The following is a 22,070-nucleotide window of genomic DNA, read 5'->3' as shown; positions in this document are numbered from 1 at the left end:
ACAACCGTCACTACCCACACAGCAGCACCACAACCGTCACTACCCACACAGCAGCACCACAACCGTCACTACCCACACAGCAGCACCACAACCGTCACTACCCACAGTAACAGCAGCAGCTGTAGCACAACCGTCACTACCCACACAGTAGCAACAGCACCACAACCGTCACTACATACGCAGCAGTAGCGGCACCACAACCGTCACTACGCACAGCAGTAGCAGCAGCACCACAACCATCACTACACACACAGCAACAGCACCACCGTCACTTCCCACACAGCAGCAACAGCAACAGCAACATCACAACCATCACTACACACACAGTAGCAACAGCAGCACAACCGTCACTACACACACAGCAACAGCACCACAACCGTCACTACACACACAGCAGCAACAGCACCACAACCGTCACTACACACACAGCAGCAGCAGCAACAGCAGCACAACCGTCACTACACACAGCAGCAGCAACAGCAGCATAACCGTCACTACCCACACAGCAACAGCACCACAACCGTCACTACCCACACAGCAACAGCACCACAACCGTCACTACACACAGCAGCAGCAGCAACAGCACCACAACCATCACTACCCACACAGCAGCAGCAGCAGCAGCACCACAACCATCACTACCCACACAGCAACAGCACCACAACCGTCACTACCCACACAGTAGCAGCAGCAACACCACAACCATCACTACCCACAGCTGCAGCAGCAGCAGCACCACAACCGTCACTACACACACAGTAGCAACAGCACCACAATCGTCACTACCCACACAGCAACAGCACCACAACCATCACTACCCACAGTAACAGCAGCAGCAGGAGCGAGAAGCCGGCAGCGAGAAGCCGGCAGCGGGCGCGGTGTCGCCGCGGTCGCCGCGTCTCCACGGGGGCCTCACTTGAGGTTGAGTTTTCCGTCGCCGCCGTCCTTCCTGGGGGCACCGCAGTCGCCCTCCTCCTCGCTGGGGCTGGGACCCTCCGACTTGGGGAACGCCGTCTTGAGCGAGTCCACCAGGTTCACCACCATCTGGGCGCGCGCCGGAGGCGGTGATGGTGGGGGGGGTGGTGGTGGTGAGGGGAGGCGGTGTGTGGTGGTGGGGGGGGGGGGGGGGAGTGTGGGCGGGGCGGTGGGGGGGGCGGCGGGGGCCGTGCCCACCTTGTCGATACGTGGCACCAGCGTGGGGGTCTTGCGTACGAACGCAATGCCTGCGTCCGTGTTCAGCGCCAGGAACTCCCTCACCTCCTCGCTCTCGGCCACCTCGCCGATGCCGCAGAGCCGCTGAGGGGTCACGGGGGGGCAGGGAGGGATGTGGTGGGGGGGGGGGGGCAGCACGTGGCACCGGGTGCAGGCCAGGGGGTCAAAGGTTAAACAATTTTAATTGAGCGCCAGCAGATCACCTTCGTAACAGAACGCACAAGTGTGGACTTAAAGGTTTCGCGGCTGCAGGGATTCATATTCTTGGGTCCCGACTCAGACAAAACTTCAAATTTAGCAATCTTTGGCAGAACGTAATCAACCAGGTGATGTGTCAACTGGTGTGTTGGCCGACTATCTCCGTGTTGCATTGCATTCACATTTCTAAGTTCACGAAGTTTGTTTTCTCAAAACTTCCAATTTCACTCCCCCTGCCGTTCAGTTTCCAGTTTTCAGTTTATTTACTTTGGTAGAGCCCTGTGAGCCATTCGGCTCTTGAATCGGGTGCAACCGCAACAAACAAAAAAAATATATAATTACAATACCCCCCCCTCCGCCTCTAATCACTGCACCTGATATGAGTTAAGTGATGACGTCACCCTGCTGCTCTATATATAAAACCGCGAGCAAGCGAGGGCTTTACCATTCTGGCGAATTGCCCGATGATGATGCTGGATGTAATTACCAGCGAAACGTCGTACTACTCAAACTGTAAATGTTGTGTGGATTCGCTCTTCAACACACCGGTGGGCTGAAGTAGTGAACTAATTTTGTCTTTTGTCAACGTGACACTTTTTTTTTGCTGATTGGCCGTGTCGGGTGGTGGAGGGTTACGACACATTTATAAATAAACGCGATCTAACCCAAAAACTTTGACTATGAACAACCACCCCTGCCGCTCTCATTGACTTGCCGATTTCTCTGCTCCACCGCCCCTCTGCATACAATGCCTCGACCCTCGTACGGAACCATAGAACCCCAAGGAAACCCATAGAGATCCATACTCATCGAGTGCACGTTGAAAGGAGCAATCAAATAACCCCCTCTTACAGCTCCCTCCTGCATCACTAACACCTCGATTCCTCCTTCCGGCTATCGCACTCCGCTCATCGCCAACCACCACTCACCGTCACCATGGCCAATCATTCATTTGCATCATCACATGCATCACGTACTCAACTAGTTTTTTTATACTCTTTGGGTTCTATTCGGTAAAGTCACGTAGGTAAAAGAAAAATAAAACAACAAAAAATCACGACGTTTCGGCCACAACACAAGCGGCCTTCATCAGGTGAAGGGACCAGGCTGTCTCAGGGACAGCGCTGGAGTGACACACAGCCAACGCTCAGACCGCGGACCTTTAAGCTTGTGTTGTGGCCGAAACGTCGTGAGATTTTTGTTGTTTCATTTTTTTTTAGCTACGTGACTTTACCGAATAGAACCAAAGAGTATGGATCCTTGCAGTCACGAAAGCTTCAAATCTAGAGAAGAAAAAAAAACTAGTTTTTGTTGTTACCAGGTAAGGCCCCGCTGAGCTGCTACGTATCAGCATCATCATCATCAGCATCATCATCACATTCATCACGCACTAAACTGTTTAAAAACTTAAAAAAAAAAAATTGAGTTTCCAGGTAAGGCTGCTTACGTAGCAGCTCTGGTCACCACACGCACCAAACACACACCACACACACACACACCACACACACACACCCCACACACAGACCCCACACACACCACACACGCACACCCCACACACCCCCAAACCCCCCACACGCACCCCACACACCCCCACACACCCCCAAACACCCCACACGCACTCCACACGCACCCCACACGCACCCCACACACACACACCACACACACACACCACACACACCCCACACACACCACACACACCCCACACACACCCCACACACACACACCCCACACACACACAACCCCACACCGTCTGACCCCATGGCCCCCCCTACTGGACATCTTTATAGCTCATGGGCGGATTCCTCCAGCACAAATCAATGAACATTCTGATTCTGAATCAGCCACCCCCACCGCCGCCGTCCCACCACCCACCCAAAACGAAAACCGAACCCAACGCTACCCACGGTAAAACGCAAAGCAGACGCGGTCACACGGCAGGATGACGTCCACCGGGATCGCCCCTCCGTGCGGTGAGGTCAGGGTTCGTGGTGGGGGGGGGCAGGGGGTTGTGGTGGGAGTGTGTGGATGGGTAAGGGAGGGGGGGGGTTATTGTTTGTAATAATGGTGATGTACGTAGATTTATTCTAAAGAGTGTCGCCTCGCCACGGAGTGCGCGTCCCAGCGATTGTGCCGTGAAAGATTGGGGTGGTGGTGGTGGTGGTGTTGGTGGGGAGTGATTTTGATCGGCAGCTTAGGGTTAGGGTTATGGTTGGGGTGGGGTTAGGGTGGGGTTAGGGTTAGGGTGGGGTTAGCGTGGGGTTAGGGTGGGGTTAGGGTGGGTTAGGGTGGGTTAGGGTTAGGGTGGGTTAGGGTGGGTTAGGGTTAGGGTGGGTTAGGGTGGGTTAGGGTTAGGGTGGGCTAGGGTTAGGGTGGGGTTAGGGTGAGGTTAGGGTGGTGTTAGGGTTAGGGTGGGGTTAGGGTTAGGGTGGGGTTAGGGTGAGGTTAGGGTGGTGTTAGGGTTGTGGTTATGATCGGTGGGGTTAGGATCGGCATGAGGGTCAGCTTCAGGACCAGTGGAGTTCAGCTTCGGTGGGGTTAGGGTTAGGGTGAGGTTAGGGTGGTGTTAGGGTTGTGGTTAGGGTGAGGTTAGGGTGGTGTTAGGGTTAGGGTTAGGGTGAGGTTAGGGTGGTGTTAGGGTTGTGGTTACGATCGGTGGGGTTAGGATCGGGATGAGGGTCAGCTTCAGGACCAGTGGAGTTCAGCTTCGGTGGGGTTAGGGTTAGGGTGGGGTTAGGGTTAGGGTTAGGGTGAGGTTAGGGTGGTGTTAGGGTTGTGGTTACGATCGGTGGGGTTAGGATCGGCATGAGGGTCAGCTTCAGGACCAGTGGAGTTCAGCTTCGGTGGGGTTAGGGTGGGGTTAGGGTTAGGGTTAGGGTGAGGTTAGGGTGGGTTAGGGTGAGGTTATGATCGGTGGGGTTAGGATCGGCATGAGGGTCAAGCTTCAGGACCAGTGGAGTTCAGCTTCGGTGGGGTTAGGGTTAGGGTGGGGTTAGGGTTAGGGTTAGGGTGAGGTTAGGGTGGTGTTAGGGTTGTGGTTATGATCGGTGGGGTTAGGATCGGGATGAGGGTCAGCTTCAGGACCAGTGGAGTTCAGCTTCGGTGGGGTTAGGGTTAGGGTGGGGTTAGGGTGGTGTTAGGGTGAGGTTAGGGTGGTGTTAGGGTTGTGGTTACGATCGGTGGGGTTAGGATCGGCATGAGGGTCAGCTTCAGGACCAGTGGAGTTCAGCTTCGGTGGGGTTAGGGTTAGGGTTAGGGTGGGGTTAGGGTGAGGCTAGGGTGGTGTTAGGGTTGTGGTTATGATCGGTGGGGTTAGGATCGGCATGAGGGTCAGCTTCAGGACCAGTGCAGTTCAGCTTCGGAGGGGTTAGGGTTAGGGTGGGGTTAGGGTTAGGGTGGGGTTAGGGTGAGGTTAGGGTGGTGTTAGGGTTGTGGTTACGATCGGTGGGGTTAGGATCGGCATGAGGGTCAAGCTTCAGGACCAGTGGAGTTCAGCTTCGCTGGGGTTTAGGTTCCGGCTTTTTGTTTTGGGTGGGACGCAGGCAACGCGCGCCACCTGGAGGAACGTCTGCAGCTGCAGGCGCCGAGCTTCCACCTTCTCCGAGTCCATGTTGCCGAAGGGCAGGTCCGGGAAGAGCTTCTTCGGCCCCTTCACCTCTGCGGGCACGGACGAGGACATCATCAACGGCGGAGCGCGACGAGGACGAAGATCCACCCGCTCCCCCCGCCCGCCCCCCTCCCGCAGCCTGTGACGGACCCGTTGGGGCAAGCGCCGTTAGCGAGCAGCGCCTACCAAGGACAGCCTCGGCACGTGGCGGGCGGGCGGGCGGGCGGGCAGAGCGCCGCGCCCGGCCGCCCTCCGTCTCCCCACCCGGCAGGCGCCGTCCGCTTAAGGCGCCTGCTCGGATTTTAATCGCAGGCCGGCGTTGGGAGGCCGCGGGGGTGGAAATCGCCGTCGGATCGCCGGGCTCGCACGCAAGCTCACGCAGAACCACCACCGCCTTCTCGACGGCGGTGGTTTGGGCGAGAGTGTGCGGTTGGGTTGGATGCGTGTGCGTGTGAGCGAGCGTGTGGGCGAGTGGTTGAGCGAGCGAGTGGTTTAGTGGTTGAGCGAGCGAGTGGTTGAGCGAGCGTGTGGTTTAGTGGTTGAGCGAGCGAGTGGTTGAGCAAGCGTGTGGGCGAGTGGTTGAGCGAGCATGTGGTTTAGTGGTTGAGCGAGCGAGTGGTTGAGCGAGCGTGTGGTTTAGTGGAAGAGCGAGCGAGTGGTTGAGCGAGCGTGTGGATAAGTGTTTGAGCGTGCGAGTGGTTGAGCGAGCGTGTGGGCGAGTGGTTGAGCGAGCGTGTGGTTTAGTGGTTGAGCGAGCGTGTGGGCGAGTGGTTGAGCGAGCGTGTGGGCGAGTGGTTGAGCGAGCGTGTGGTTTAGTGGAAGAGCGAACGAGTGGTTGAGCGAGCGTGTGGATGAGTGTTTGAGCGTGCGAGTGGTTGAGCGAGCGTGTGGGCGAGTGGTTGAGCGAGCGAGTGGTTGAGCGAGTGTGTGGGCGAGTGGTTGAGCGGGTGTGTGGTTGCATGTATGGTTGAGCGGTTGAGCGAGTGTGTGGTTGAGTGTTTGAGCGAGCGTTTGAGAGGTTGAGCGAGCGAGCGTTTGAGCGAGCGAGTGAGCGGTTGAGCGAGTGTGTGGATGAGGGTGCGTGCGGTTGAGCGAGTGTCTGGGTGAGTTGTTGAGTGAGCGTGCGGTCGAGCGAGCGGTTCGGTGGGTGTGGTTGAGCGAGCGTCTAGATGAGTTGTTGAGCGAGCGTGTGGCTGAGCGTGCGGTTGAGTGAGCGGTTCGGTGCGTGTGGTTGAGCGAGTGTGTGGTTGAGTGGTTGAGCGAGCGAGTGGTTGAGTGAGTGTGTGGTTGAGTGGTCGAGCGAGCGAGTGGTTGAGTGGGTGTGTGGTTGAGTGGTTGAGCGCGTGGATGAGCGAGCGTACGGTCGAGCGGTTGAGCGAGCGTGTGGATGAGCGAGCACGTGGATGAGTGAGCGCGTGGTTGAGCGTGTGGATAAGCGAGCACGTGGATGAGCGAGCGCGTGGTTGAGCGAGCGTGTGGATGAGCGAGCACGTGGATGAGCGAGCGCGTGGTTGAAAGTGTGGATAAGCGAGCACGTGGATGAGCGAGCGTGTGGTTGAGCGAGCGCGTGGTTGAGCGAGTGGTTGAGCGAGCGCATGGATGAGCAAGCGTGTGGTTGAGCGAGCGTGTGGATGAGCGAGTGGTTGAGCGAGCGCGTGGATGAGCGGGCGTGTGGATGAGCGTTTGAGCGAGCGTGTGGATGAGCGAGCGTGTGGATGAGCGTTTGAGCGAGCGTGTGGATGAGCGAGCGTGTGGATGAGCGGGCGTGTGGATGAGCGTTTGAGCGAGCGTGTGGATGAGCGAGCGTGTGGATGAGCGTTTGAGCGAGCGTGTGGATGAGCGAGCGTGTGGATGAGCGTTTGAGCGAGCGTGTGGATGAGCGAGCGTGTGGATGAGCGGGCGTGTGGATGAGCGTTCGAGCGAGCGTGGCGTGCGGGGGCGGTACGCACGCTTGAGCTGCCGCCGCAGCGTGGGCCGCTCCTCAAGGCGCGTCTGCAGCGAGAGGAACTCGCTGTAGCGGCGGCTCACCGTGTGGAACGCCACGTGCCCGTCGCGCCGCTCGCCGCCGCACTCCGCCTCGCCCGACACCGTCTCGTACTTGCGCAGACACAGGCAAATGGGTCCCCCCGCGCGGCCCGTTAGCACGATCCGTCGTCGGGGAAAAGTTTACGCCTGGCGGCGAGCGCCCTCGAAGGCCGGCGCGGCGAACGAGTGGGCCGGGGGGCTGGCCGGCACCACGCCGGCCCGCCTTGGTCTCCGCGGTGGCGACGTTCACTACGCGCCGCACCGGGCGCTCATTCGAGGCCGAGTCGATCCTAGGGGGGAGGCCCGGTTCCGGCATAATCGCCACCGGGCGTTGGCTCAGGAGGGAGTGCAGCGCGCTAACCGCTACACCACCGCTCCCCACAATTTTACCACCACTACCACCACCACTACCACCACCACCAACCAGCCGAGTGCGATCTCCGTGACCTAGAGGGGGAGGCCCAGGGCTGATTCTGATGATCGGCACCGGTGGTGTTGGCCGTGAGCCGGGTTCGGAGCGGGAGCGGTAGCGCTGAGCGCTACCGCTCCCGCTCCACAAAGACACACACGCGCACACACACACACACACAAGTAACAATGTCATTGCCGGCAACAACATCATCAACATGATGATCAACAATTATTCTGACCGTATGTAACCAACCGTGCTAATCGGAAGAGCGATGGGAGGGGGGGGGGGTAAAGACAGCAAACTAGACGCGGAAAAAGTAGCGTCGAAGAAATGAGTTCGTCAAATCTAGGTGAGGACGATTTGAAAGTTCGTAGCTTGCAGCGGCTCCCTAAAATCGGAAGGGGAGAGCGTTCCAGACGGCCGCAGAAGCCACATGTGAAAGTGCCGCCCGACGATGAGGCGGTGACCACCACCGTCTTTGTTCGATGGCCGAGCAAAAAAGTGAAGTGTGTAGTGTAGTGTATAGTGTAGTGTATAGTGTAGTGTATAGTGTAGGGTATAGTGTATAGTATAGTAGGGTATAGTGTGGTGTAAAGTAGTGTAGAGTGTAGTGTATAGTAGTGTAGTGTATAGTGTAGTGTATAGTAGTGTATAGTGTAGTGTATAGTGTAGTGTATAGTAGTGTATAGTGGAGTGCATAGTGTAGTGTATAGTAGTGTATAGTAGGGTATAGTGTAGTGTATAGTGTAGTGTATAGTGTAGTGTATAGTAGTGTATAGTAGGGTATAGTGTGGTGTAAAGTAGTGTAGAGTGTAGTGTATAGTAGTGTAGTGTAGAGTGTAGTGTATAGTAGTGTATAGTGTAGAGTATAGTAGGGTATAGTGTAGAGTATAGTAGGGTATAGTGTGGTGTAAAGTAGTGTATAGTGTAGTGTATAGTGTAGTGTATAGTGTTGTGTATAGTGTAGTGTATAGTGAAGTGTATAGTGAAGTGTATAGTGTAGTATATAGTAGTGTATAGTGTAGTGTATAGTGTAGTGTATAGTATAGTGTAGTGCATAGTATAGTGTATTGCATAGTGTAGTGCATAGTGTAGTGTATAGTAGTGTATAGTGTAGTGTATAGTGTAGTGTATAGTGTAGTGTATAGTAGTGTATAGTGTAGTGTATAGTTCATAATAAATGTTTTTGGGTTAGATCGCGTTATTTATAAATGTGTCGTAACCCTCCACCACCCGACACGGCCAATCAGCAAAAAAAGTGTCACGTTGACAAAAGACAAATAATTCACTACTTTAGCCCACCGATGTGTTGAAGAGTGAATCCACACAACATTTACAGTTTGAGTAGAACGACGTTTCGCTGGTAATTACATCCAGCATCATCGGGCAATTCGCCAGAATGGTAAAGCCCTCTCCACTTGCTCCCGGTTTTTATATAGAGCAGCAGGGTGACGTCATCATTTAACTCATATCAGGTGCAATTAATTGTCTTTTGTTAACGTGACACTTTTTTTGCTGATTGGCCGTGTCGGGTGGTGGAGGGTGTATAGTGTAGTGTAGTGCATAGTGTAGTGCACAGTGTAGTGCACAGTGTAATGCACAGTGTAGTGCATAGTGTAGTGCATAGTGTAGTGCATAGTGTAGTGTATAGTGTAATGCATAGTTTAGTGCATAGTGTAGTGCATAGTGTAGTGCATAGTGTAGTGCATAGTGTAGTGCATAGTAGTGTATAGTGTAGTGTATAGTGTAGTGTATAGTAGTGTATAGTGTAGTGAATAGTGTAGTGCATAGTGTAGTGTATAGTAGTGTATACTTTAGTGCATAGTGTAGTGTATAGTGTAGTGCATAGTGTAGTGTATAGTGTAGTGTATAGTGTAGTGTATAGTGTAGTGCACAGTGTAGTGTATAGTGTAGTGTATAGTAGTGCATAGTGTAGTGTATAGTGTAGTGTATAGTGTAGTGTATAGGGCAGTGTATAGTGTAGTGTATAGGGTAGTGTATAGTGTAGTGTATAGTGTATAGTGTAGTGTATAGTAGTGTAGTGGATAATAGTGTAGTGTATAGTGTAGTGTATAGTAATGTAGAATGTAGTGTGTAGTGTAGTGTATAGTGTCGTGTATAGTGTAGTGTATAGTAGTGTATAGTGTAGTGTATAGTGTAGTGTATAGTGTAGTGTACAGTGAAGTGTATAGTGTAGTGTACAGTGTAGTGCATAGTGTAGTGCATAGTGTAGTGCATAGTGTAGTGCATAGTGTAGTGCATAGTAGTGTATAGTGTAGTGTATAGTGTAGTGTACAGTGAAGTGTATAGTGTAGTGTACAGTGCAGTGCATAGTGTAGTGCATAGTGTAGTGCATAGTGTAGTGCATAGTGTAGTGCATAGTAGTGTATAGTGTAGTGTATAGTGTAGTGTATAGTAGTGTATAGTGTAGTGAATAGTGTAGTGAATAGTGTAGTGCATAGTGTAGTGTATAGTAGTGTATACTTTAGTGCATAGTGTAGTGTATAGTGTAGTGCATAGTGTAGTGTATAGTGTAGTGTATAGTGTAGTGTATAGTGTAGTGCACAGTGTAGTGTATAGTGTAGTGTATAGTAGTGTATAGTGTAGTGTATAGTGTAGTGTATAGTGTAGTGTATAGGGCAGTGTATAGTGTAGTGTATAGGGTAGTGTATAGTGTAGTGTATAGTAGTGTAGTGGATAATAGTGTAGTGTATAGTGTAGTGTATAGTGTAGTGTATAGTAGTGTATAGTGTAGTGTATAGTGTAGTGTATAGTAGTGTATAGTGTAGTGTACAGTGAAGTGTATAGTGTAGTGTACGGTGTAGTGTACAGTGAAGTGTATAGTGTAGTGTATAGTGTAGTGTACAGTGAAGTGTATAGTGTAGTGTATAGTGGTGTATAATGTAGTGTATAGTGTAGTGTATAGTAGTGTATAGTATAGTTTAGTGTACAGTTCAGTGTACAGTGTAGTGTATAGTGTAGTGTGTAGTGTAGTGTGCAGTGTGTAGTGTATAGTATAGTGTATCGTGTAGTGTATAGTATAGTGTATAGTATATAGTATAGTAGTGTATAGTATAGTGTATAGTAGTGTATAGTAATGTATAGTGTAGTGTATAGTGTAGTGTAGTGTGTAGTGTATAGTGCAGTGTATAGTGTAGTGTAGTGTGTAGTGTATACTCTAATGTGTAGTGTATAGTGTAGTGTATAGAGTAGTGTATAGTGTAGTGTATAGTGTAGTGTATAGTATATAATATAGTGTATAGTATAGTTTATAGTATAGTGTATAGTAGTGTATAGTGTAGTGTATAGTGTAGTGTATAGTAGTGTAGTGTATAGTAGTGTAGTGTATAGTAGTGTAGTGTATAGTAGTGTAGTGTATAGTAGTGTATAGTGTAGTGTATAGTGTAGTGTATAGTAGTGTAGTGTACAGTAGTGTAGTGTATAGTGTAGTGTGTAGTGTAGTGTGTAGTGTATAGTGTGTAGTGTAGTGTATAGTATAGTGTGTAGTGTATAGTGTAGTGTGTAGTGTAGTGTATAGTGTAGTGTAGTGTATACTGTAATGTATAGTGTATAGTGTAGTGTATAGTGTAGTGTATAGAGTAGTGTATAGTGTAGTGTGTAATGTATACTGTAATGTGTAGTGTATAGTGTAGTGTATAGTGTATTGTATAGAGTAGTGTATAGTGTAATGTATAGTGTAGTGTATAGTGTAGTGTATAGTGTAGTGTAGTGTATAGTGTAGTGTATAGTGTAGTGTATAGTGTATAGTAGTGTAGTGTATAGTAGTGTATAGTGTAGTGTATAGTGTAGTGTATAGTGTAGTGTGTAGTGTAGTGTATAGTGTAGTGTAGTGTGTAGTGTATACTGTAATGTGTAGTGTATAGTGTAATGTATAGTGTAGTGTATAGAGTAGTGTATAGTATAGTGTGTAGTGTATACTGTAATGTGTAGTGTATAGTGTAGTGTATAGTGTATTGTATAGTGTATTGTATAGAGTAGTGTATGTTGTAGTGTATAGTGTAGTGTATAGTGTAGTGTATAGTGTAGTATATAGTGTAGTGTATAGTGTATAGTAGTGTAGTGTATAGTCGTGTAGTGTATAGTGTAGTGTATAGTGTAGTGTATAGTGTAGCGTATAGTGTAGTGTATAGTGCAGTGTATAGTAGTGTATAGTGTAGTGTATAGTGTAGTGTATAGTGTAGTGTATAGTGCAGTGTATAGTGTAGTATATAGCAGTGTATAGTGTAGTGTATAGTGTAGTGTATAGTGTAGTGTATGGTGTAGTGTATAGTGTAGTGTATAGTGTAGTATATAGCAGTGTATAGTGTAGTGTATAGTGTAGTGTATAGTGTAGTGTACAGTAGTGTAGTGTGTAGTGTAGTGTATAGTGTAGTGTATAGTGTAGTGTATAGTGTAGTGTATAGTAGTGTAGTGTATAGTGTAGTGTATAGTGTAGTGTATAGTGTAGTGTAGTGTATAGTGTAGTGTATAGTGTAGTGTATAGTAGTGCATAGTGTAGTGCTTATAGTAGTGTATAGTGTAGTGTATAGTGTAGTGTATAGTGTAGTGTATAGTGTAGTGTATAGTGTAGTGTATAGTGTAGCGTATAGTGTAGCGTATAGTGCAGCGTATAGTGTAGTGTATAGTGTAGTGTATAGTGTAGCGTATAGTGTAGCGCATAGTGTAGCGCATAGTGCAGCGTATAGTGTAGCGTATAGTGTAGTGTATAGTGTAGTGTATAGTGTAGTGTATAGTGTAGTGTGTAGTGTAGTGTGTAGTGTAGTGTATAGTGTAGCGCATAGTGTAGCGTATAGTGTAGTGTATAGTGTAGTGTATAGTGTAGTGTATAGTGTAGCGTATAGTGTAGTGTATAGTGTAGCGTATAGTGTAGTGTATAGTGTAGCGTATAGTGTAGCGTATAGTGTAGTGTATAGTGTAGTGTATACAGCATCTGCCAGCGTGATGACGCGGTGACCACCACCGTCCTTGTTCGACGGCCGAGCCTAACAGCAGTCGCCTCCGCCGCCGCCCCTGGGAGAGTGACCACCGGGGATATCCGCGCCACGATGCCCGTAGAGCCCCTCGTCACGAGCCCATTAATGTGTGCTGCTTGTGGGATTGCGATTCAGCGCGAGCGACGGCAAAGCGGGGAAGGCGGGTGGTGGTGCAAATGCAGGTCACGCCGCCTGTAACGCCACGCTCCGGCTAATCGACAAGCCGATTAAAAGCATTCCTTCACCGCCCTCCACCCTCCAACCCGACGCTCCCCCCCCACGAACTATTATTCTTATTCGTAGAATTATTATTCTATTATTCTACTCGTATGAATAATTCGCACGAATTGGGAATCGTTATTTTTCATGATTATTATATTTTTTTTTACCGTGCAAGCCGCCCCGCTTTTTAAATCTGAGATTTTGCCCAGGGATGGAGCGCACGGACGGTGAACTTCTTTCGCACCGTGCGTACGTAGCCGGCCGTGCTAATCGGAGGCGTGGAGGGACGGACAACTGGACACACAATACACAACTACTCTATACACTACACTATACACTACACCACTACACTACTATACACTACACTATACACTACACACTACACTACTATACACTACACTCTATACACTACACTATACACTACTATACACTAGACTATACACTACACTATACACTACACTATACACTACTATACACTACGCTACAATACACTACACTACTATACACTACTATACACTACACTATACACAACACTATACACTCCACACTACTATACACTACACTATACACTACACACTACACTCTATACACTACACTACACTCTATACACTGCACGATACACTACTATACACTACACACTACACTATACACTACACACTACACTACTATACACTACACACTACACTACTATACACTACACTACTATACACAACACTACTATACACTACACTATACACTACACACTACACTAATATACACTACACTACCATACACTACACTATACACTACACTTTGTACGTTGAACATCTTTCGCACCGTGCGTAGCCGACCGTGCTAATCGGAGGCGTGGAGGGAAGCACAACAAACTAAACACACACAAAGCAGTTCTAAAGAAACGAGATCGTCAATGTAGACGATTGTTTCAAAGTGCCACAGCTCCAAGTCGCTTCACTAATAACGGAAGGGAAGAGCATTCCAGACGGTTTGTGTGTACGAATGTTGAACTTCTTTCGCACCCTACGCAGCTCATCGGAGGTGCAGGGTGAGCGACAACACAACCAAACGCAAAAAAGCAGTTCTTATTAGCCAAGGCTCACTGAGCGAAGTATCTCTTTTTGCACAAGCGACCTGGCTACCACGCACGATAGCTCAACGGAGAGGGCCTCATCGTTGCCATCACCGTGACGTGGAAATTCACGGCAGCAGCCAAACACACTCGTAAGGCGTGACGTCCATCCTAAATGGGGAGGGGGAATACCGGAGAACTCGGAGGGGAAAAAAAAAAAAATCGACCGTGGTCAGAGAGACACGCAAATATACAGCAGCAGCAGGCGTTGTCAGGGCCGGGGATCGAACCCACGACCTCCTGCATACCAGGCGAGGTAGTTAACATCTCATAGCCACAGTGACGATGATGATAAGAGGGAGACACGCAAACTCCACATATGCAGCAGCAGGCATCGGCAGGGTCGGGATCGAACCCACGGCCTCCTGCACACCAGGCGAGGTAGTTAACATCTCTGAGTCACCGGGGGCGATGCATGCACGACATTTGTCACTGATGGCAAGACAAGCGGGCAACCGGCCGCCGGTGAAGCGAGCGACTCGGTTGAATCGACCGCTCAGTCCGCCGCGCCGGCACGTCCACCACCACCACCACCACCGCCACCTCCACCACCGCCACCTCCACCACCTCCACCACCTCCACCTCCACCACCACCGCCGGCGGCTCACCTTGATGGTGTACAGGGTGTAGGGGTGTGAACCGGTGCCCCGGTGCTCCCGCGCCGTCAGCGTGCCCACGATGCGCAGGTTCCGGATCGTCTCCAGCGCCTCGGGCGGCGAGGGGGGCAGGGTCGTCGCCGGTAGGTGCGGGGCTTCGCACGGCGCCGCCGGGACGGCACCGCCGCCGCCGCCGCCGCCGCCGCCGCCCGCCGAGGAAGGCGGCGGAGCGCCCACCGCGGCGTCCGCCACTTGCGCCCCCAGGGCGCCGGCGCGGTGGGCCGTGGGCGACGCCGGCGAAAGACGGGCGCCGGCGGTTGGCAGGGGCTCAACCGCCGGCGCCGGCGCCGGCGCCGTACCGGCACCGTGGGCTCTGTCGTCCGGCGCCGCGCCGTCGTCCGGCGTGGCCGGCGGACTCCGAGCCTTGGGAAGCGGCGGCGGCGGTCCGTCCGAAAATCCCAAATCGCTCCAACTCCTACTCTTCCACCTGACGAAGTGAAAGATGTTCGAGGTCTCTTTGTGAGCGCCAAACGACGCCGACGCCGACGCCGCCGCCGCCGCCGCGGCCGCCGCCGCGGACGGCGCAGAAGAACAAGAGGCGGAGGAGGCGGCGGCGGCGGCGGACGCCGGCTGATCGGAGCACGAAGCGCCAAACTTCTTGGCGGTGAGCGGGCTGAGCCTGGCTCGGAAGAAGCCGTGGTTGCTCGCGCCCCGCGCCGGGGTCTCGGGAGACACCGGGCCGGCGTCGCTCCTCCCGTCCGCGCCGCCGAAAAAGAGCGGGCGGCTGGGCGGACGCGGCAACGCCGGGATGGTCGGGGCGCGGGCCAGCGGGCCGCCCGAGATCCCGCGCCGGTTCGTCGCCGTCGGTTCTCGCGGTGAATCGCCGCCGGCGGCGGCGGCCGGTCGGGACGACGGTCGGTCCGAGGCGACGGGAGCCGGGGAGTCGGGGGCGTGCCGGATCGTCGAGTCCGGCGCAGCTGGGTCGACGGGGCTGCCGGCCATGGACAGCTTCCGCTGGGCCTCCGCTGTTTTGTTGCCAGAAAAGCGGTACGACACCCGTTCTTGCTGCTCTTTCTCATCATTTTGACGCTGGCCAAAAAGGTATCCCGTAGATATAACCGCTCGACCCGAGCGATCAATAATACTTTGACACGTGCATTGTGCGGCGCTTCGCCAGGAATCACAACAAGCATCATCAAGGCTGCTCAGATTGTAAATGTTGTGGCTTGGCTCTCCAACATACTGGTGTGCTAAACTAGTATACTACACTATACACTACACTATACACTACACTATACACTAGTGCTGTACTAGTATACTACACTATACACTACACTATACACTAGTGCTGTACTAGTATACTACACTTACACTACTATACACTACACTATACACTACACTATACTCTACACTACACTCTACACTATACACTACACTATACACTACACTATACACTAGTGCTGTACAAGTATACTACACTATACTCTACACTATACACTACACTATACACTAGTGCTGTACTAGTATACTACACTATACACTATACTATACACTACACTATACACTAGTGCTGTACTAGTATACTACACTATACACTACACTATACACTAGTGCTGTACTAGTATACTACACTATACACTACACTATACACTAGTGCTGTACTAGTATACTACACTATATACTACACCATACACTACACTATACACTACACTATACACTAGTGCTGTACTAGTATACTAAACTATACGCTACACTATACACTAGTGCTGTACTAGTATACTACACTATACACTACACTATACACTAGTGCTGTACTAGTATACTACACTATACACTACACACTAGTGCTGTACTAGTATACTACACTATACACTACACTATACACTAGTGCTGTACTAGTATACTACACTATACACTGCACTATACACTACACTATACACTAGTGCTGTACTAGTATACTACACTATACACTGCACTATACACTACACTATACACTAGTGCTGTACTAGTATACTACACTATACACTGCACTATACACTACACTATACACTAGTGCTGTACTAGTATACTACACTATACACTACACTATACACTACAGTATACACTAGTGCTGTACTAGTATACTACACTATACACTGCACTATACACTACACTATACACTAGTGCTGTACTAGTATACTACACTATACACTGCACTATACACTACACTATACACTAGTGCTGTACTAGTATACTACACTATACACTGCACTATACACTACACTATACACTAGTGCTGTACTAGTATACTACACTATACACTACACTATACACTACAGTATACACTAGTGCTGTACTAGTATACTACACTATACACTGCACTATACACTACACTATACACTAGTGCTGTACTAGTATACTACACTATACACTGCACTATACACTACACTATACACTAGTGCTGTACTAGTATACTACACTATACACTGCACTATACACTACACTATACACTAGTGCTGTACTAGTATACTACACTATACACTACACACTAGTGCTGTACTAGTATACTACACTATACACTACACTATACACTAGTGCTGTACTAGTATACTACACTATACACTACACTATACACTACACTATACACTAGTGCTGTACTAGTATACTACACTATACACTACACTATACACTACACTATACACTAGTGCTGTACTAGTATACTACACTATACACTGCACTATACACTACACTATACACTAGTGCTGTACTAGTCTACTACACTATACACTACACTATACACTACACTATACACTAGTGCTGTACTAGTATACTACACTATACACTACACTATACACTAGTGCTGTACTAGTATACTACACTATATACTACACTATACACTACACTATACACTACACTATACACTAGTGCTGTACTAGTATACTAAACTATACGCTACACTATACACTAGTGCTGTACTAGTATACTACACTATACACTACACTATACACTAGTGCTGTACTAGTATACTACACTATACACTACACACTAGTGCTGTACTAGTATACTACACTATACACTACACTATACACTAGTGCTGTACTAGTATACTACACTATACACTGCACTATACACTACACTATACACTAGTGCTGTACTAGTATACTACACTATACACTACACTATACACTACACTATACACTAGTGCTGTACTAGTATACTACACTATACACTACACTATACACTACACTATACACTAGTGCTGTACTAGTATACTACACTATACACTACACTATACACTACACTATACACTAGTGCTGTACTAGTATACTACACTATACACTACACTATACACTACACTATACACTAGTGCTGTACTAGTATACTACACTATACACTACACTATACACTAGTGCTGTACTAGTATACTACACTATACACTACACTATACACTGCCCTATACACTAGTGCTGTACTAGTATACTACACTATACACTACACTATACACTACACTATACACTAGTGCTGTACTAGTATACTACACTATACACTACACTATACACTAGTGCTGTACTAGTATACTACACTATACACTACACTATACACTAGTGCTGTACTAGTATACTACACTATGCACTACACTATACACTAGTGCTGTACTAGTATACTACACTATATACTACACCATACACTACACTATACACTACACTATACACTAGTGCTGTACTAGTATACTACACTATACACTACACTATACACTAGTGCTGTACTAGTATACTACACTATACACTACACTATACACTAGTGCTGTACTAGTATACTACACTATGCACTACACTATACACTAGTGCTGTACTAGTATACTACACTATATACTACACCATACACTACACTATACACTACACTATACACTAGTGCTGTACTAGTATACTACACTATACACTACACTATACACTAGTGCTGTACTAGTATACTACACTATACACTACACTATACACTAGTGCTGTACTAGTATACTACACTATGCACTACACTATACACTAGTGCTGTACTAGTATACTACACTATATACTACACCATACACTACACTATACACTACACTATACACTAGTGCTGTACTAGTATACTACAATATACACTACACTATACACTAGTGCTGTACTAGTATACTACACTTACACTACTATACACTACACTATACACTAGTGCTGTACTAGTATACTACACTATACACTACAGTATACACTAGTGCTGTACTAGTATACTACACTATACACTACACTATATACTAGTGCTGTACTAGTATACTACACTATACACTACACTGGTGGTGTACTAGTAACCAATTGCCACGTTCTGTTTACATGCCACACCTCACTAATTGGCCGTGTCGGGTGGTGGCGGGTTTAACGACAACGTTCAAATCTCGCATTACCGACGATATTGGTCGCACAAGCCTACCACGTGTTAAAAAGTCGTAAGTCGAACCCTTGTTTCCCATAGGGCGCAATGTTATACACCGGGGTTCCGTTCCTGGAAACCCATCTTAACGTGCCGTGAATACCAAAATTGCCCGCGAAAACGAATTAAAATAACCCGATATTCTTGGTTCCTTCGGTAAAGTCACGTAGCAGGAAAACAGTCGAAACGTCGTGAGAATTGTATTGTTTTATACTTTCATTATTTTACTGTTTCCCCTTCTAACGTGGTGGTGACTTTACCGAATACGCCGAGAATGTGAATCCCTGCAGTCACGAAAGCTTTAAATCAGAAAACAACCCCGGACGAACATTCCTTCAGCATCAACGCTTCCTCTCCGCAGGGGTCGCGGAAGGCGGACGTTTGAAAAACTTTTCGTTTTTTCATTTACACAAAACCAAAGCCAACGGCCTCGCGAAAGAGACGCCGACGCCGACGCCGCCGCCGCTGGGAGTTCACCCTCGGCGCAGCTGGAGACCACCGCGCTCCGCTGTGCGTACGCTGACGGCGGAGGAGCGAAGCAGCGCTTGATGCGCGCAGTCTCCGTCGACAGCCAACCACCACCCCCCGCCCCTTACCTGGTGACTCCTCGTCACTTCCCAGAGAGAAGAATTCAGCCTCCTCCGCTTCGTCCAATCCGCTTGCAGCGCTGCAGGGGGGATGTGACGCGGGCAAAGATAAAGGTACCGCCCCCACCCACCCACCGTCCCACCGTGTAGCCTGCGCAGGCTGTTGGGGCAAGTGCTGCCAGGCAGAATTATTTAAGATTTTAATTTTGATTATTTTCACTGCTATGAATTTCCATGTGATGATGATGATGATGATCCCACTTTGTCAGGCTCATCATTTGTGGGCCTCAGCTGGGCTTTACCTGGTGAGCTAAACAAAACAAAATGTGAGTTTTTATTCGAATATTTTTTTATCTTTGCTTGTCGTCGAAACTTTCTGACCCGGGCCCCCTACTGGACATTATCGGTTGCCCCCCCCCCCCCTCCACCCCCACCACGCATCTCCAATCAGCGCGGTTGGCTACGTACGGCGCGAAAGAAGTTCAACGTACGTGCAGACGTGCACGCGAAAAGAGCTTCATAGCTCATCGGATTGCCTACCTGCAGCGCCGCGCCGGGTCGATCGCCTCTTCCACCATCTGCTCGGTCGCCTGCACCTCCAGCGACGCCGCCGATGCCAACGTCACCTCCCGCCGGCCGCCCGGCGGGGTCAACGCCGAGGTCAACGCCGAGGTCAACGCCGAGGTCAACGACAGCGGCGCCGCTCCGGCGTCACGGCCCGGCCCTCCGGGGTCACGGCCCGGCCCTCCGGCGTCACCGCCGCCCGGCGCGGGCGAGCCGCCGACGGTCATCTCGCACGGCACCGATCGCGAGCGGCTCAGCGGCAGCTTCTCTGGCTGCTGCTGCTGCTGAGCGGTCGAAGCCGCCGGGTCAACCGTTGCCACGGCCGCCGTAGCGACCGTTGCAAACGCCGCGGCCGCCGCGGCCGTCGCTCGGTCACGCTCCCGGCTACGGCGCGGCTCCGCGGCCGGCGCCGGCGCCCCCCCCATCGGAGGATCGGTGAGCTCCAGGCCGTCGGTGCCGTCGGTGCCGTCGGCGGCGGCGGCGGCGGCGGCGGCGGCGCCGTCGCTTTCGTCGGTCACGATGACGCTGATGGAGGAGCGACGGGAGGCGTGGCGGCCGGAGTGGTGGTGGTGGCGGCGGTGGCGGAGGTCGCCGTCGACGACGGTGCTGGCAGGGGGCTCCCGTTGACCTTCGTCGGGGGTCACCGGCGGCGACGGGGGTCCGGCCGGCGCGGCGTCCGGCGGGGGGTGATGCATCAACATGACGATCATCTGGTTTATCCAGTCCGGGTCGGACATCCTGCGAACGTATGGCGGTCATTTTCAATACAAGAAAATATATAGGGTTCTAGATTTGACGCTTTTGTTAACCGCAAGGATTCATACTCTTTGTTTTTTTTTTTCGGTAAAGTCACGTAGGTAAAAAATAAATATATATTTAAATATATATATATAATAAAATAATAAAACTTCATTTAATCACGACGTTTCGGAGGCAACACAAGCTTCCGTCTTCAGGTGGAACAGTCACAGCAAGATAGCTGCATCAAGTGAGGGGCTCTGAGACACCCGAGCTTATATACAGGTTAAGGGGAGGGGGGGGGTGGGAGGAGCCAGGCCGGGGATGACGATGAGGTGCGGGGCTAAGTTAATCCGTCTTTTGTTATGCTGAGGGTTCGGGTGGATGCGGTGGTTCACTGCACAAGGTCAATGGGAAAAAAGAGGAGAAACAGTCTGTCCTCCAGTCTGTCCTCCAGACAGTCTCGTCCCTTCACCTGATGAAGGCCGCTTGTGTTGTGGCCGAAACGTCGTGAGAATATTATTGCGTTATTTTATTTTATCAATTTATTATTTTATTCTCATTCTACGTGGTGGTGACTTTACCGAAAGAACCAAAGAAGTCTGTGCACTTATAACGCGGCTAAAGTTTTGACTTGGTTTATGACATCTTTCCAGCGGTTGCATTAATTTAAAACCATCTTCTCGGTTGAAGTTGTGTCTACGTTTGTAAATCTGGATGGCTTCATGGACAAATCTCCGGTAATAACCGGGAGGTTTGCATAGTACTTTGGTATCGGAGAAAACAATGTCATGGGAACCCGCTGTGTTGAGACAATGATTACCTACGGCCGAAGAATTCGTTCTGTCGTGTTTCAAATCTGATTTGTGTTCGCGAATTCGGTCAGAGACATGTCGTTTCGTCTCCCCCGATATAGCAGTCACCGCAGGTACAACTCAATTTGTAAACACCGGGGTACTGTAAGTCAGGAATGGCATCCTTTAAGGATGGGATCAGATCACGGATTTTGTGTACTGTACTGAACCGAACCTGGATATTGTGTTTGTTTGGAATTTTGGAAATCTGTCATTATGGACAAAAACTCATAAAACAACAAAATCCAGGACCTACTCAAAAATTAAAAGTGATCCTACTAACAGCCTAACGATAAAAACCAACAAGGTCATCACTAGTTCGACTTCCATAATCGAACCGACCAAACGTCCCTCCCTAAAACCCTCGGCTGCAAGACCTCCCAGACTCTGTGGTCTTCCCAAGATCCACAAAGAAGGTACCCCACCACGACCCATCGTGTCCACGATCAACTCCCCTACCTACAAGCTAGCCCGTTTTCTGTCGCATACTCTGCTTCCCTT

General features: G+C 49.8%; 1 protein-coding gene across 1 annotated transcript in view; it reads right to left on the bottom strand.

Moving 5' to 3' along the window:
- Positions 1-22,070, bottom strand: part of LOC116955857 (uncharacterized) — a 42,489-nt gene that overhangs the window by 4,346 nt on the left and 16,073 nt on the right. Inside the window, exons 4-10 of the mRNA XM_076053701.1 lie at positions 19,954-20,715; positions 19,423-19,493; positions 14,402-15,414; positions 6,964-7,111; positions 4,964-5,064; positions 1,174-1,296; positions 917-1,044 (exon numbers count right to left, since the gene is read on the bottom strand). Coding sequence (XP_075909816.1) covers positions 917-1,044; positions 1,174-1,296; positions 4,964-5,064; positions 6,964-7,111; positions 14,402-15,414; positions 19,423-19,493; positions 19,954-20,715 — 2,346 coding nt within the window. The remainder of the gene's footprint in view (positions 1-916; positions 1,045-1,173; positions 1,297-4,963; positions 5,065-6,963; positions 7,112-14,401; positions 15,415-19,422; positions 19,494-19,953; positions 20,716-22,070) is intronic.

This window comes from Petromyzon marinus, chromosome 62, assembly GCF_048934315.1.
Source record: "Petromyzon marinus isolate PM22_M1 ecotype Great Lakes invasive population chromosome 62, UKy_Petmar_22M1.pri1.0, whole genome shotgun sequence".
NCBI classification, from domain to species: Eukaryota; Metazoa; Chordata; class Hyperoartia; order Petromyzontiformes; family Petromyzontidae; genus Petromyzon; species Petromyzon marinus.
Note: the sequence above shows the minus strand (reverse complement) of the source record. Positions and strands in the feature narration are given on the sequence as shown.